Genomic DNA, 16920 nt, shown 5'->3' on the forward strand with positions numbered 1-16920 from the left:
GATTCATGCAGGTTTCAGTTGTCATGAGCAACAAGCCAAAAGATAAGTTAGTAAAATAAAGGTACAGGTAACTGAGCAGCAAATACACTGCACTTAAATTGAAAGAAGATTTTAGGGATTTGAAGATTTTAAACAGCACTGCTAGAAAAGGAGGAAGACTAGGCATATATAATGTAAAATTTGGGAAAAGTGAAAGCAAAACAAGAATTCCCCAGCCAAACACAGAAGAGAAAGTGCTGTATGGATGGTCCAAGTAGAAAAACATACCAATTCACACATAAAACAACGAAGTACAAAATGGCACAATTGAGGATACGTGAAATGAAGAATATTTTACAACTCAACTTGATGAGGAAGTCAATGTTTGTGACTCTGCAAAGTTCTTAGTGTTGGTCTATACGTCCCAACAGGTCCTTTGCTCTACAGAACTCCCAAATAATGGAGAAATTCAATAAAGAAATTTCTAAAAGAAGTTAAAGAACTGGCACAGTGTACTGTGAGTTAGTTTGCCAAGGCATTGTAAGTAAGAATTGCTGTCCATAATACACATCCATGAAATAAAATGACACAGATTCTAGCTCACTTGTTTTTCGCTTTGTTGTTTTTAATTTAAATACAGAAAACCAAACAATTCTGCACTAAGTATTTAAAGAATGCTTCAAATTGTTAAGATTTCTTTGAAGGAAATCCAATTATTTATCACATGAAACAAGATGGTTGTCAGTGCAACCCACAATACAGAATTAAAAAAAATCCTTTCATAAGCAGTGGCACAATTCATTTACCTTAGCCTGTCTGATCTTTAGGCAATTAAATAAGTTCAAATATTAGTTTAGAAATATTTACTGAAAGTTCTTTCTGCTTATGGCAGGATAGGAACTATGATAGAAAACACGAAAGAAGATCTGCCTGGGTAATATTTATTCAAGTAAATCTTTTCTAGCTCCTAAACGTGCTAGAAATTGCTAAGTCAGTGGGGAAGTCAGAGTCTCAAAGAGGAGAGAACTAAAGTAACTCACATACATATGAAGTAACGTTTTTTTCCGAGGTCTATAATTAAAAAAAACACACCGCCAATTCTTTTGTCCAACAAAACCTGATGAACTCCAAACACTGAGCTGCTGCAAGCCAAACTGGTGACTCCAATCCCGCGAAAAGACCGAACTACAGGTTTTACTAGTTTTGCGGTTGTCTCCATGCTGGAAGACAGATATTTAGTTCAAGTTCATTTAATGTTCTCATCTCATTTTTGCGTTTTAAAGCTCTGGAAATAAGATTTTTCTTCAAAGGTATGACTAAAATCACCAGGAAATTACTTGTCAAGTAATACAACTGTATTTCTCCATGTCAGTCTTCTCTTTCCCAGCATTTTGACCACACTGAATGCTGAGTATATGTAAAACGCTTGAAATCTCTTTGAAATTTAAGTTGGTACGTTATAACCTCTTAAGTTCTGTAAGTAAGCAGAATTTCCAAGTAATGGAAAGTAAATCTCACTTGTTCTATTTTAAAAGTTAAAACATTTAGAAGAAGAAGTTTACAACAAAGTCATTAATAGGATTTCTTGGGATGTTTCTATCAGTTCTACAGATTTGGAAAAATCCTGCAATACTTTGATCACTCACCACAGTAGTACCTACTTACTCTGATTTTTGTACTAGCAATTCTATTCTGTTTAACTCAGCATGGACTGTTGCATGAATTCGGAGGCATTTAGGACCAGCACTATGCAGTGTTTCCCTCCCATCACTTATCTGGAAAAAACACATACCTGTTGTGTTTGATAACACAAACCCAGTTCTGCCTGTGACATTCCTTTCCTGCACATATAACCACAGAGGGAAGGCTACACACTGCCCCAAAAGGAAAAGAATTTTGCAACAGCTGTTGAAGCTTTTCATCAGTACCAGATAGATCCCAGCCCCACTGAAGTCAATCCCTACTTTCTTCTCCTCTATGATCTGCAAGTTGGTTGGATGAGAACAGCGTAGTAACTATGAAACAGTAAAAATGAGATTTGGCCCACTGAAATGAAAAATACCAGTGACAGTATTTTTCTTCTGAAATAACTGTTCTTCATTCTTCCTAGAATATGCCATAGAAATAAGTTGTACCAGTTCTCACTATGATGCTTCCTTAACAAACTCTAAATGTTAAACTTAAATGAGAGGCATTTCATGCAATCTGAAAAATATTCAGTTCAATTAAAAATAATTGATGCATGGTGAAATAATTCTTCCCAAAGCTGCTGTAAAATCTTCAAAAAATAAAGCTACTTAATAATTTTCATCTCCTACAGGCTAGAGAGAAGCATTATTGCATATTAAAAATTGGAGTGTGGTTTTCCCAGAGGTGAAAGAAAGTTATTAAAACAACCTATTTATTGTTGATATAACTATCCATTTGTGCTACACAAAAAGTAACAATTTCAGTACATTAAAAGAAAAGCTAATTAAGGCATAATTAGTATTTTCTATGTTTTGATAATTAACGGTTAGTTGGCTATTTCTTTTCAAATTTCTATTTGATGTACCCCAACAATGCCTTTAATGAGCAGCTAACACTATTGAATCCCTGATGGCTGAGGAGTTTAGTGACCACTACTACATTACTTTCATTTATCACTGCCTCTTTACCTATAAATTAAAGTAGCCCTGTAGCTATGTTGATCTACTTTATATCAATTTCTTCATCCATATCAGCTGAATATGTATGGCATTAACCTCATTTACTAGTTTGGAAAAGCTGAATTAAAATGAGATCTAATTTCTAGTGCACAGAACAATTTCAAAACTGCGTGCTAATTTCCAGCACCTGTCAGTGTTGTGATCTTCACCTCACTATAATGAAATAAAACAGTATATATATTTTATAGCTCAGAAAATGATAATCATTCATAAGCGTTAAGATATCATTAATCATGAAGATGCTAGGACCCAGAATCTTTTATGAGACGCACACAGATCAACACCTTTACTTGCAAAGATTCCCACTAAAATCAGTGGGACTGCTGTAGATCTCTGGGTCTTGCATTGTGCAGGATGAAAAGCAGTCATGTCCTGCACAAATGTGTATTTCTTTCCTTCCCCCCCCCCCCCCGTTTGGCTAGGTCATGCTTCTGTGTCTGCAGGCAACGTAATCAAAGAAATATACATATACTGAAGAAATATCAAAATAACCTAAGTCAACAGAACACGTATTACACATGAGAAGACCAGTCTGTGTTCAGTGGTTAGATGGTACCTGGTTACGTGCGTTTTTTTGCTTTCAGCTACTGCAAAAAACATACAGCAAAGGAAACTTTATTTTTTTCCTCCCCTCTAAACACAGTGTAGTCTAAATTCTAAACCCTCTAGGTATTTTTTATTGTAATGGAGATCTACCTCTCTATAATTTAAAAGCTTTAAAAGCACATACATATGCAATCCTAAATGTTAGTACAGTAACTTCTTTATATCGACCACATAAGCAAAAAAAATGTGCACAAGATACTGTCAGAAATCCCATTTGCATCCCCCCCTCCCCACTTTATAACCACGCTTCAACTTGTAATTGTAAAGGCACTTTCTGAGATGTTAATCCATGCTCCTACTTCCTTCTTCACTCTCACCTGCCCTAGACTGAAAAGCAGACTGGATTCCCCAGATTAATCACTGATGCACCTACAAAAGGTGACAGCTCTATCTCTTCAGTTGTACAGGAGGTTGTTTCCTAGGAACAGAAGAGTTGCAATTCTAACTCCTACTTTTCTACCCTGGCTCCCTATTGCTTTTACTTAAGGTAAAAGAAAGCATGGCTTGCTGGAACACCCTACTGCCAGTGATCTTCACTTCTGGAGGCATCCCTCAAACGAGAGCCACCTGGTACAGACTAAAATTGCCTCCAGGCTTCTCCAGACACATTCAGGGCTACTGTTAGATTAGAAATAGCAGAACAGGGAACCATTAGTCTGCTCCACACTGGAGCAAAAGAGTTTACCTAAATGCATTTTAACCAATAAATTCTTTTTAATATACAAAACAGACACCAACCTTGCAAGTATAATTATTTTGGTTAGGATTATGAATGGGATTTTTTAAAGATTGTTCTGCTTACAAAAGCTGAAAACAGAACTCCAGGCTTAATTTGTAATCAGGCTATGCCAAAGAGCATAGCTCAGTCTCCAACACTTGCAATTACAAACGTTGTTTCCCCCATGCTGCCCTTACCCAACCTGTGAGCAGGTCCCAGCTTTGACCGCTCTGTTTCAGGAATGGCAATACCGGGAGCTGCAGGGGCAACTCTAGTGAAACAGTGCCACATGCTGTAGAACGGAAACATGACAAGTGCAAAATTAAGAGAAAATCCTTCGTCTCCGTTAGGATGCCACAAAAAAACCCAGAGTGTAAGTAAGTGACATCATAGACAGTACTATACCATAATTCTAAACCCTGCTTAACACTTACTAATTACATTAATATTTTAACGTAATTTCTTTATCACATATAGACCACTGACTTGTCCACAAAATACTTCTATTTTCAATCACAAAATATTTAGCAACTAAAAAAAGCACTCCCCCAAAAAACTGAAGATGCGAAGGAGCTAACAATAACCAGAATTTTATTTCTGCATGCATACATTTTCAAGAGCACACTGGTAGAGTAACTCTTCATTGTACCTCAAGAGAGAAGTCTTCAACCAAACCTGTCTTTTTTTATATAATCACTGTAAGCTGTGTAGACATGAAAAACTGAACTGAACACTGTCACTGGTGTCAGGACTCCAGACTGTGAAGATTCCTTAGTGTTACACTTGTTTCAAATTAAAGATACAATTCTAAGTTAACTTAAGAAGTTTCAGCAATTAACTTAGCTAAGTCGAATTTCCTATGATATATTAATCGGCAAAACACATCCAACAACTTACTGTTTGATTCACTCTTGGCAATTTCTTACCGCCAATTAGAGCCAGAGAGCCAAATGCGCCCGGCCCTGCCATCAGCTGCTGATACAGCCTCTCCTAGGGGGAGTCTGGAATAGATGCAGTGTGGACCACTCTAGGGAAGGCTATAAACCCCTCCTGCTGCTTTCCTTCCCCCTCCAAGGACCTGTCTGGTGTGTTTGGAAGCAGGAAAAGGTTCTGGCTAACACGTCTTCCCTTTCTATCCTTGTTTAGCCTAACTAAGTGTCCCAAGTGCAAAAATATCAAACTACATTCATTATTGGGGTTAGCAAATAACACTGCAGCAATGCAAGCAGCCCTCAAGCCCAAGGAGCAGACCTCAAGATCTGGTCTACCTGCCACAGCAAGGTAAGAACTTGCATGTAACTATGAAGCACCTGCTCATTAAGCGACGAACTCTGCTTTAACCCACAATAAAAAGAGCAGCCAAAACACATTCTTGGCATCCCCAGCTTATTTGCTGCACTTGCCATAGGTAGTTACACAACTTAGGAGAGGTAAGTCTCTCTAAACGGCAGGCTAACCAGAGTGAGGCCCACTTGGGGCTGGATAACTAAGACAAGATCTTCATTAGAATGGATGAATGAGGAGCGAACTCATGTTTTGAGCTGGAAAAGGAGTCAGTCTCCTCTGCCAGCTCTCCACGTTCAAAGATACAGTGATTCCCGTCACTCTTAGTGCTCATTCTTTTTCCTTTTAAAATGGCTGTAATGAGTTACTTGAGACATGGCAGGCTAAGATAAAATCCTGAAATAACAGAAAAATTCATTATGATCAGCATAACACACAATAAAAACAGGAGGGCTCATTTCCCCCCAAGCATGCTTTTCACTGGCTAAGCCATAGCAAACAACCACGACCACTTAGAATAGTCTTGTTATGAAGCATGAGATTAGTCCAGCAGGATTTCTGGTTTATTCTGTACTTCACAGAGGCATGAATGAAGTATTCCTGGCCATAAATCAAAAGCACCCATAGCATCCCGGGTAGTACACACCAGTAGTCCATTACTGGGGTAGCTAAAAAGGTTTCCCGAAGTCATCCTTGCTACAAATTAAGCCAATTACATATTGTCTTTTCCTTGAAGGGCACTGAAAACATTTGATCACCAGCTTTCCTAAAACAACTCTTGACATCCTCGACTTTTGCCCCACCCCAATATTCTATTTGCTAAACTAAACCAAAGCAGTATCTTCAGCATCTTATTTGCATGGTTGTAGTCTCCCATTTGCCTACAGCTTTCTCCACAGTATGGTGCCCGAAACTGGACACGTTATCCCAGCTGAAGGCCAATCAGAGCTAAATATTCTCTCCTACAAATGAGTAGGAAATTACAGCACCTGACACAATGTTTCTGCTACTTCAGCCACAAAGATGTTGTATTTCTTTTGTGTGCAAAACCAACACACACTGTTGAGTTACCCCTGCTTACACTCCACAGCATTTCCTGAAATAATGCTGCCTGGTCAGAGATTTCCTAGTGGTAGTTCTAAGACGGAATTTTCATTCCTAAGCATAGTATTTCACCAGCATTTTAAACTTTCAGGTTATTTCTCCAGCTTACGAAGAACTCTCTGAATTTAAATCCTGTCCTCTGTGATCCATTTCCTCCCATTCTAGTGTCCCTTGTAAATAAATAACTGCATAGTTGTTACATTAAGAATATTGCAAAGGTAAAGCCTCATTCAAAACAGCAATGTTTAGGCTAATACCATGTGTCTGATGTCAGAAATCAAATTTCAATGCAACATTACACTACTTACATTAGCGGCTGACAGTGGCATGCTACAGCAGTACTAGAGCTACCACAGATAGAAGCAGAGGCTACAATTTCAGTAAAGCACAGTGCAGTGCTTTTCCGGCCAACTTGGCTTCAGCTACCCTGCCAGCATCCAAATCAGCAGCACGCCACAAAAAGGTGACTTTATGAATGCTAAGTCATATCAGCATTAAAATAAAATACGTATTGATAGACATATAGATTATTAATAGCACTGTACAGTACCAGAGAATCCAGTCTAGTATTCAACAGAAATATAATATATATATATATTTTCATTCACAGGTCTATCCAATCTAAAAGCCAGTATCGTGACATATTATTTTTGTATTGGAAATGTAATGGTGCTAGAAGTATATTACACTATCATGGAAAAGATCTCCAAGGTTTTGTTATTCTTCCCCAAACAGCAAGCCCCAGTGGACTGTTTAATAGGAATGCATTAATTTACCTAGCCAATTTTCTTCTTCTAGAATGACTTTGTTTTTATTATATGCACACACTTAAGAATATGAGTTAATTAATGAACAAAATTTGTATATTCATATAGAAGACTTGTTCTATGATGTCATTTGACTATTCAGCCTTCTCAAATCATTGTCTGCTTTTCTGTATACAGGCAAATGATCAAATAAGAGAAATATTCTCAAAAATCATTTCAACATGGCTGAAGCATGCAGAATTTCCATTATCCATTCTGTAAATAAAACAATCCAAGCAATCCTGAATATTTATATAAATGTGTATTAACTTAGTCACTTGATATATGTCTGATTTTTCTGCTTCCAAGTGTGAGCCTTTTTATTGCATATTTGTAGATAGCTGCCAGCAAGACACAGTATCAGAGGATTTACAACTGTGAGGGTAGAATGCCATCTGCTGCTATTCTTGCTGCTACAGCAGGATAAAACAGAAAAATCACACAAGCGTTGCCTTCTGCCTTTCTCTTAACTGTAAAATGTATACAAACACCTCACCTTGCTTTATTAAAAATTCAAAAAAAGCACCAAAACTGGAAGCTCAGATGCCTTCACACACAGCTTTTTGTTATAAGATCTAGTAAAATAATGTGACATGGACCACAGGATTCTATCAATGCAAAGAAAGGCTGTTGTATCAGGCCGGCTACAACAAAACAAAAAAGAAAGTGTAATTTGACTGCAAACTAAATTATACTTGTAGATAATGTAATCAAATAATGAAGGAAAAAAAAAGCACACTTGAAAATGCATCTGCAAGGAACTATGGAGTTGCTAAACTGCGGTTAGAATTTAGAAACACCCGTTCCACTGTTATGCGCCATGAAAGCCTGGCAAAATTCCCACTTTCCCACTCTGGTTACATACAAGACAGGTCACAAGCAAAGGCAGTATACACCATATGGTATATTACCAGTTTGATTCATGTCCATTTATTGGGGTGGGGGTGGGGAAACCAAAACAATAGAACAAAACAACACAAGACCATTTTCTTAGATTCATCCCACAGTTTTCCCCCATGTCCTTTCGGTAAAAGTTAATTCTTTCAGTTCAAAGAGCTCTTCAATAAATCAAATGGAAACAGCAGCCAGCACTGTACTCAATAATTAACCATTTAACCTTCCATACACGCAGCATTCGCAGGGCAGTCTTATGGTTATTCAAAACACATTGCTGAGCTGGATAAATTCATAGGGATGGAATTCTGGTGTAGGTGGCAAATGTTCAAGTTTTACATCTTTTCTACTAACAACACAGCTTCAGATGATTAAATACAAATAATGCACTTCAGGTTTTTGCTAGCTGCTTCACCCACACACAAACACTTCTTCCAGCTTTCTACAAGGATGGATATAAAAAGCTTGTGCACACCATCTCCTACTACAACCCACTATAGCACACTATACATTGATAGGGTTTCTCCGCAGTTACACCTCAATCGGTCAGAATATAAGGTGAAATCAAAACCCTCAAAATCGGGTAGAAAGAAAAAATGATCCAGGCATTACAGATTAGGGTAACAACTACTGCACAGCCATGTTGCCTTTGAATTGCCATCAGTAGGAGTTCTGCTAATGAAAATACGGGGAGCACAAGTATGTTTTTACCATGTACCTTCTGTTACTTAGCATTAGAGCAGCACACCACATTTAAAAATAACAAATCAGCTTTAACAATTGGAAGGAACACATTGCTTTCATGAAAAGGATTTCAGTATAGTGTAAAACTTTATTTTTAACATTAAGTGAGGAACCATTCAATAAAGTTCCGAGTACACTTCGAACCTGAAGGGATAAAAGGATTCTTGAGATTGGGACCATTCACCAGAAAGCCAAGATAGAGAACTACACAAGTAAACCCAAATCTCAGTCACTGTCACAATTCTTGTTAAAGATTTGCTTGGGGCTCCAACAGAATTCTTTCAGTCTTTCTCAAGATCAATTGATCTCATCTTACTGACATTCTCTTTATAACATCTACATTATGACTGTCCCCTACAGTTAAGGTGAATTAACTACCGCTTCTTCAAAAATGCATCTTACTTTTCCCTCTTCCCTATTTAAAATGCAGAAAAGCCAAGTAATGTGAGAAATACAGTGGAAACCACATAAATGAGTAACTGTCAAAAGAACAGAACTATTAAAAGAATAAATCTTGTGTACCCAGCTGTGAAATATAACACAATATAGCAGAACCCTGCTAAATGTTTGAAATAAAAAATTGAAATGCAAAGTAACGTAAAATTGTTTAATGAACATAGCTGTTAAAATATTAACTCCTTGCATGCCAAAACTCAAAAGCATACATGGTAACAGCCCACTCAGATGAACAACATATTAATAGGTTATCTGTCTCTCCACCTAGCCAGCCAGCCACCAGCTAAGATCACGAGCTTTTACACGTAAGACATATGGGTAGGTCAATTTCTGTACAGGCTTTTTTATTTCAAATGTTGTGGTTTACAACAGATACTTACCTTTGAGGTGTGCTGAAGCTGGTCTCCCACATATGTTTTACGGAACTGATCCAAGAACCACAGAATTGCCAGTTCTACTTTTTCATTGCTAGATTGTGGTAACTGGGCATCCATCAAGGATATCAGCTGAAAAACTCTTCAATGACAGAAAAAAACCAACCAACACCATTTTCAGGAAGAATTCTCAAATTAAATGATACTGTCATAACTAATTTCTTTAGGAACCCATCAGCCATTTTTTGTTTGCGTAAGTTTCTTCCAGGATTTTGTTTTGAGGCTAATTATGCTAATTGACCACTATTAAACATAAACATCAACATAATGCTTTTCTAATTACTTTGTCACTTGAAATTTTCTCAGATAAATATGTTATACTGTGGTAAGTTTGTAAAATGTTTTTTTCTTTCTTAGAGCATCAATTCCATGATGAAAGAAACTTGAGAAGCATGGGTCTCTGACTGCAAATGCAAGATAAGAGCTGTTCAAGTTCCCTGGAAATTGAAACTATTGTACTTAGAAATAAGTTTACATATACAGTATGTAACACACCACCTTGCTTCTTCCCACTTCTGTGTCCCCTAAAACATCTGAACAAAACATGTATTTTCTGACCTAAATCCTTACTTGGTATTTATCTCCATGTTACCAGGACTGATTTTAAACAATCAATTTCAGCCTATGTCAGCTAAGAAAATGTAATACTTTTTATTGTTAAAGGAATATTCCTTTGTTTACTTACCTGTGTTCTTCTGCTATCTATTGCTTGAAATCCTAATCCCCTAGCAATTCAAAAAATTATTCTAACCTTTTGTCAATTCTGAAATACATAGTCACTGGATTAGATGTCACTTCATCTGAAGCCTGTATATTAAAACTTCTCACTTTCAATAAAAACATAGTGGAAGATTGCTAACACCATGGAGCCCCAGGGTAGATTAGGAAGGCAAGAAACAAAGGAGAAAATGTAAAGCTTTTTATTCAATTTTAAGTTGGAATGGCCTTTTTCATGTGTTAGCTAGAGGATGTAAACAACAGGATCAAATATGCATGCCTTTTTAAACATACTTCTGGGTGAAAAAAAGGATTAAGGAAGTGTTTGCCACATACTTTGTGTTTGCCACAAGGAATGCATCACTCACAATAATCCCTAGCTCACCCTTTACCATAAAACCTGCAGAAAGACCCTAGCATGTACATTTTTAAATCTAGAGCCTTCTTTTTTATTCCAAGCTCTAGTATAAAAGTCAGTCTAAATTTTCAATGGTTGACTAGCAGTTCCTCTGCATTTCTTCAACCGCAATAATCAACGTAGAGGAAGTAGTGCAGAAAATAAACAGCCATAACTCACAACTATTAAAATCAACACTTGCGCACAAGTATAAAGCACAAATGAAAACAGGCAGCTACATGGGCATATCTAAATATTGCTTATAGTAAAAGACATATTTATCTTTAATACTCTTCCCTTCCTCCGAAACATAGTTTTGAAACGATAACCTTAACGACCCCTTCACTGCTCAGGATGATGAACCAGGAAAGATCAAAGCCAGTGGAATGGTCTCAATCCACAGAAAGTCAGTACAGTCCTTAAGCACCCGCCGTCCAAGAACCAGACAAAACTGAGATATTTAAATTCAAAATATCTGCTGACAGTAAATGTCATTAAAAAATAATAATATCAAAATACAGAATTCAAAAGAAGCAATACTTACCGACAGGATAATTCTCCATCCATGGCATCATGTTCATCAGTACTAGTGTATGTTAATCGTCCTCCCACAAAAGTACCCACAAAATAGACAAGCCATGCCAGACGTCCTAACATTAAAAGAAGAAGTTAATGATTATAAGTCGCTATGCTAGTACAATACACTTCCATAAGGTTATCAGCAGTTCGATAAGGTACCAGACTGCAGAATGCTGTCAAGAGAATGGTTAGTTTCTCCCTTCAACAGATTTAAAATCTACCCAAACAAATCAGCTAACAAAATGTTCTGGGCAGAACTGACAGAAAAACTATTAACAACTTATTAATCTGGACATTATAAATACAATAGAAATATAAATAAAACACAAAACAATTAACCTAAAATGCCTATTAAGCAAACTCAGCCTGGTAGGATTAGATACACAGTTAATCTAGTATTCTCACTTGCCTGCCGTAAGTTACTTGAAGGCATGGAACAATTTTATCTACAGCGGAGCTGTTACATCTGCTTATCAACAGTATTTGAAAGTAATTGAGACTCACTACAATTTACTTGTTTCTTAGTTCTATTTCAAATAGAGAAGTCTTAGTAATATTGAAGTACTATCTAAAGTGATTTGCATATCAGAAAGTATTTATGACATAAATCAGACATATTCTTCAAGAAAAGTCTGTGAAGTGCCACATAGTTTTGAAAGTCTCTGTGGACTGTCTTCTATAAGGCCTTGAAAGACAGAGTTCATCCATTTCAAGCCATGCTGTCATGCCTTCCAAGCTTCCAGATTATTTAGCTGTCAGTTTCCACTAAAACACTTATAAGATCCACTGGCAATGTCCTTATCAAGTAAACTACAATATAAAGATTATAATTTCTGTAAAGCTAAGGTTCTATAAATAACTCCTTGAGTTTGAGTATGCAGTGTATTTTATACAGACTTTCAAATACTGAAATCCCACTTTATAAATATAGAACTCTTAAGCTTACGAACACTGATTCAGAGGAATTCTTTTGGCCGGCCTCTGCTGAAGAATCATTGCCATGTTGCAAAACCGGGATTATTTTAATCGCTCTGGCACACTGATACGCAATATCTTTAAATATGAGCTACTGATACCTACTCAAGCCACACAGATTCCTGCTTCAGCTTTTTAAGCTGCAAATCCAGTAACGATTGGTATCTCCTTTCAGGAAAGATAACAGTATTTTTCCCTAAAGTCAGATCAAAACTAAGACCTGAATAGCAAAGTAATACATAGACCTGTTAAAACTTCAGGATGCTGCTGAAGGTTCCTTCTTCAATGGAAATGCACTGAGACGATCAGACAGTAAAGCTACTTTTAGACTCCATCTTCATTTGGCAAAATATACTTTGCAATAAATTAAAACAAATTGGTTGAAAGTAACACCACAGCAAAGACAACTTGGAAGAGCTTCCATTTAAGTTAGATCAAGTCACAGACAAGGCTTCCCAGGGAGTAAGTGAGATATTTACATAAACTAGAATATGTCTTGCCCTCATTACTAGGCTTTTACCAAGTAAACGCAGCATAACTTACATGAAGATAACACTCTGACAAATAAAGCATCTTCTGAACTCATTTTGAAGTTTAACATAAAGGATAAACTACAGATAAACAAATGACGTCACATTATGACTGTAAAACAGTATTTTATTTTGGGTATTTCTACATCTGTATCAGGACATGCACAGTATGTACCAAAAATTTTGAGGGTTTATTTCATGTTTGTTTCAAATCTCTGATAAACTAGTCTTCATTCATATCACATTAAGCTTCACTTAATTTCCCTCACGTTTTGCACTGCTGTATTTTGAAAAACCCAGAACTGAGAGCGCACTGACTGCTCTACTTCCTAAGCTCCTTCAACCAGGAACCGTAAGTAGTTCTGAGCTGTACCAGTATCCTCATGGCCAGAACCTGGTGACTATACATCACAAGTAATTCTGTTTCAGTCTGAGGTATATAGCACAGTGTGTTCTATACATAAAAACAATAACGCTGAGATCAAATACACACAAAAATGTAATGCAGAGTATGGAATAACACGCAGATGATTTAAAGACACATACAGGAAAGCATTCGGGTTTCTCTTAAATCTCAGTCTTATTTTTAAAAAAATACCAAATGAATATGTAATACAGTCTGAGATCTATAACAAAACCCACTTTGCGACAGGGAACAAGTGTTGACTTTTGATACAAGACAAGATATATGAGGAAGACTTCTATATATCTTCTCATACTGTTCCTGTTCCACCCCTAATGATCTGGAAGGACAGTATGACCTGTCCAACAACCAGTGTATTTCCCTGTTTCAAGACCTCTGCTTCTTCACAAACAGGACACTTCCAAGCAAAGCCCCATCAGACACAGTACACGTTGCAGTACAAACAGCTGTTAATTTAGGACACTAAGAGATTGCACTATCATTAGCAAAACACCAAGGAGCTGAAGTGTCTAAGAAAATGGACACTGTTCAAAAGAATTTAGCACTGACAGCTACTAAAGAACGGCCTGTTGAAGATGGTATCAAAAAGCAACTGTGAAGTGGTGCTAGGCAGTTCAAATAGCAGAGCCACCAGTTTGGCCAATAGTCTTTTAAAATAAAAACCTTTTTAAAAATTGCAGTAGCTTATTTTTAAGTACATAGTTATTTTTCTGATGATAGTTCTCTTCCCTTAGTACAATACCAATTAATAGGTAAGGCTGCTTTCCCTCTTTTATATCTTCACTATTTAAAATTTTCAGTGCATTTGCTTTTGCAATTACTGAGGCAGACAACATCTTTTCTTTTAGAAAATAATTATTGCTATAATAATCTGTAATTATGGTTTATAACAGCAATAATCCCAAAGAAATCAGTCATTACCATAGATCACAAGTAATCATTAACTACTGTTAATGACCCATTTCTTGGGGATTATTGTTTTAGTAAACCATGACCGCATCACTATTGATACACAGAGCAAGACAGTATAATAAAATGAGATCTTAATATTACATTAACTTATTTTGTAACATTAAAAGCCATTAAACATCTAAATTTAACTATGTATATCTAGGGGATATAACAGTTATTGTTCAGTAAGAGCACAAATGTTTAGTTTGCAGAAAAGAAACACAATATTTAAACTGCATCAAATGTTTTCTACTGCATAACGGCAATCCCCAGAGCACTGACACTGAAAGACTCCAGCTGATTGTTTCCCTTTGGCTCCCCGTGACTGGGGAGCAGGGCATAAACTCAGACTGCAGCTGGTCAATGAAATCAGGTCATTAATGAAAGTTCTCCCAAACAGAAGTTGATAGGTGTATGGAAGAAATTGGAATTAATAAAAAAAAAGATAAGTAGGAGGTCTTATATAAATTGGCAAAAAAATGGCTCCTACACAGAAGAAAATCAGCATATTCAAACTCAACAAAAGAGCAGCAAAATAAATCACAAATGTTTAATAGCATGCAAAGAAACAGCTGTATTAAGCAGTAACCTGTCTCACCTTTTCAAAACAACACCATTTATCCATGTAAAGATGCAACAGCCATAAGATAACTATATTAGGAAAGAGCCGGTAACAAGAACGAAAGTTATCATCTTCGTTTTCAAAAAAATGTTCATCAAGTTGCAGCTGGTTCCCACGAGGGCACCTGAGGCACTAAAATTTTGATTTTCAGCAATTAGTTTTTTTACAGCTCTCATGCTTATATTCCAAAGATGTAACAAGATGTTAAAACAAACACAGGAATTGCCAATGTATCCTATTCAACACAAAGACAGCCAGTGAAAATGAGGTGCAAGGTGACTTGGATCATTAACTCCTAGTTTGAGAAAAGGTCTAGTTACACCTGCCATATGATCACCACTCCTTTGCATATGCAAGTATTTGGTTATTGGCACATAAAACACAGTCTAAAAATTAAATTAAATACTAACCTTCCTGAACTGTGATTTCTAATGGATTCCTACTAGAAGAGTGCAATAATTTTTGGTAGTTTTGTGCATTTTGGTCAAACAACTGTACAAGAAGTGTACAGGTCTTTTCATATTCACACCTGCTAACTGTGCACAGTTGTTCCAGCTGCTGAAAAACTGTAGCTGTATCATCCAGTGGATCTTCCAAGCTGTCTCTGGAATAGAGATAGAAAGTAACCACTTAGCCACTATGGCTTAAAAGCTGTTTTCCCATCCAGATCTTGTACCATCACTGCTTTAAAAGCCTTAGCAGCTGATGAACACACCTGACAGACGTAAGATCTCATTTTATTTACATATGTACTCATACCCATCCACACAAACACAGAACAGTATTCGATTCGCTCCTTCCTCTTAACACATACTTTAAAAAGCAAAGAAGAGAGGAGATTAGGCTGGCATAATGAACAGAGAAAGGTAAATCTGAAGAACTAAGGTCCACTGTACCTGAACAGAATACTAACAAGCAGCATCCTTCTCAGAGGATGATGGAAGAACAGAGTACTTAGAAATGGATTTTGCATATTCATAAAATTAAGCACGGGACCATGATACCAAGGCCAACAAGCAAGCTTCAGTAAAATTCCATGCAACTGCTTTATAAATCTTTATTTTACTCTGCTGTAAACAAGCTGTGACCCCATGGGATGTCTATAACAAAGAGACCAATAGCTCTTGCCATAAAGTTTAACTATACTCGTTACACAAATCACAATAGGAAAGGTTTATTCATCAGCATGTTGTCCTTTTGTGGCACGGGAAAACAATCTAGAGATAAAGACAATATCCAAAAGACTATCAAAGCTAACAATGCTAACATCCAAACTGAAAAATATACAGCAACTGAAAATCCTAATATTCAAGATGGGCTGAAACAGACCTCTTCTCAGGTATTTACAAATATCTGAAATAAAAGCTCTTCTCCTAGTTTGTAGAAAAACATTCTCTTGTAGACCAGTTGTAGAAGAATCACTAGTTCTTCACTCACTCTTACTCAGAAGGGAGAATAGCTATTCAAACCCCCAAAAGGGCAAAAGTGACTTCACTTCCATTGCTCCAAGCTACTTTTTCTGTCTGAAACACCGCACGATGGCTCCTGAATGGAGGGTGACATTATTGACTATACTGGTGTGTAAGAAAAATAGTAATTCCAGAAAACAGGATTTGTTTACACAGATATCAGTTAATCTCCCTGGAGCAAACTGAAGAAGTCTTCATGCAATCAGCTCCTAGACATCCCATGTTTCTCAGGAATGGCATGGATGTTTGATACTAAAGTCTACATTTGATATTGCTGTCTACGGAAATGCCACCACTAAAGATCTTCATCACAGAACAGAGTAACAAAGTCACTCAGAGCTAGGAACAGATACATGCCAACTGCATTACCAAGACCCTCTTAAGAATACTACAGACTGGTAGAAGAGAAGATCAGCACTTTCCTCATCTTTTCCCTGTTGGCTTCTTTCACAGATTAGAAAGCTTACTCCTCCGCAACGTAACAAGGACATCCAGAAGAATCTCTCACCAGTGCCAAAGAAAG

General features: G+C 36.9%; 1 protein-coding gene across 1 annotated transcript in view; it reads right to left on the reverse strand.

Annotated features, from left to right (window-relative positions):
• Positions 1 to 16920, reverse strand: part of RANBP17 (RAN binding protein 17) — a 160931-nt gene that overhangs the window by 127423 nt on the left and 16588 nt on the right. The window contains exons 12-14 of the mRNA XM_027810312.2: positions 15339 to 15532; positions 11392 to 11497; positions 9680 to 9815 (exon numbers count right to left, since the gene is read on the reverse strand). Of these exons, the coding sequence (XP_027666113.1) occupies positions 9680 to 9815; positions 11392 to 11497; positions 15339 to 15532 (436 nt within the window). The remainder of the gene's footprint in view (positions 1 to 9679; positions 9816 to 11391; positions 11498 to 15338; positions 15533 to 16920) is intronic.

The sequence above is a fragment of the Falco cherrug genome, chromosome 8, assembly GCF_023634085.1.
Source record: "Falco cherrug isolate bFalChe1 chromosome 8, bFalChe1.pri, whole genome shotgun sequence".
NCBI classification, from domain to species: domain Eukaryota; kingdom Metazoa; phylum Chordata; class Aves; order Falconiformes; family Falconidae; genus Falco; species Falco cherrug.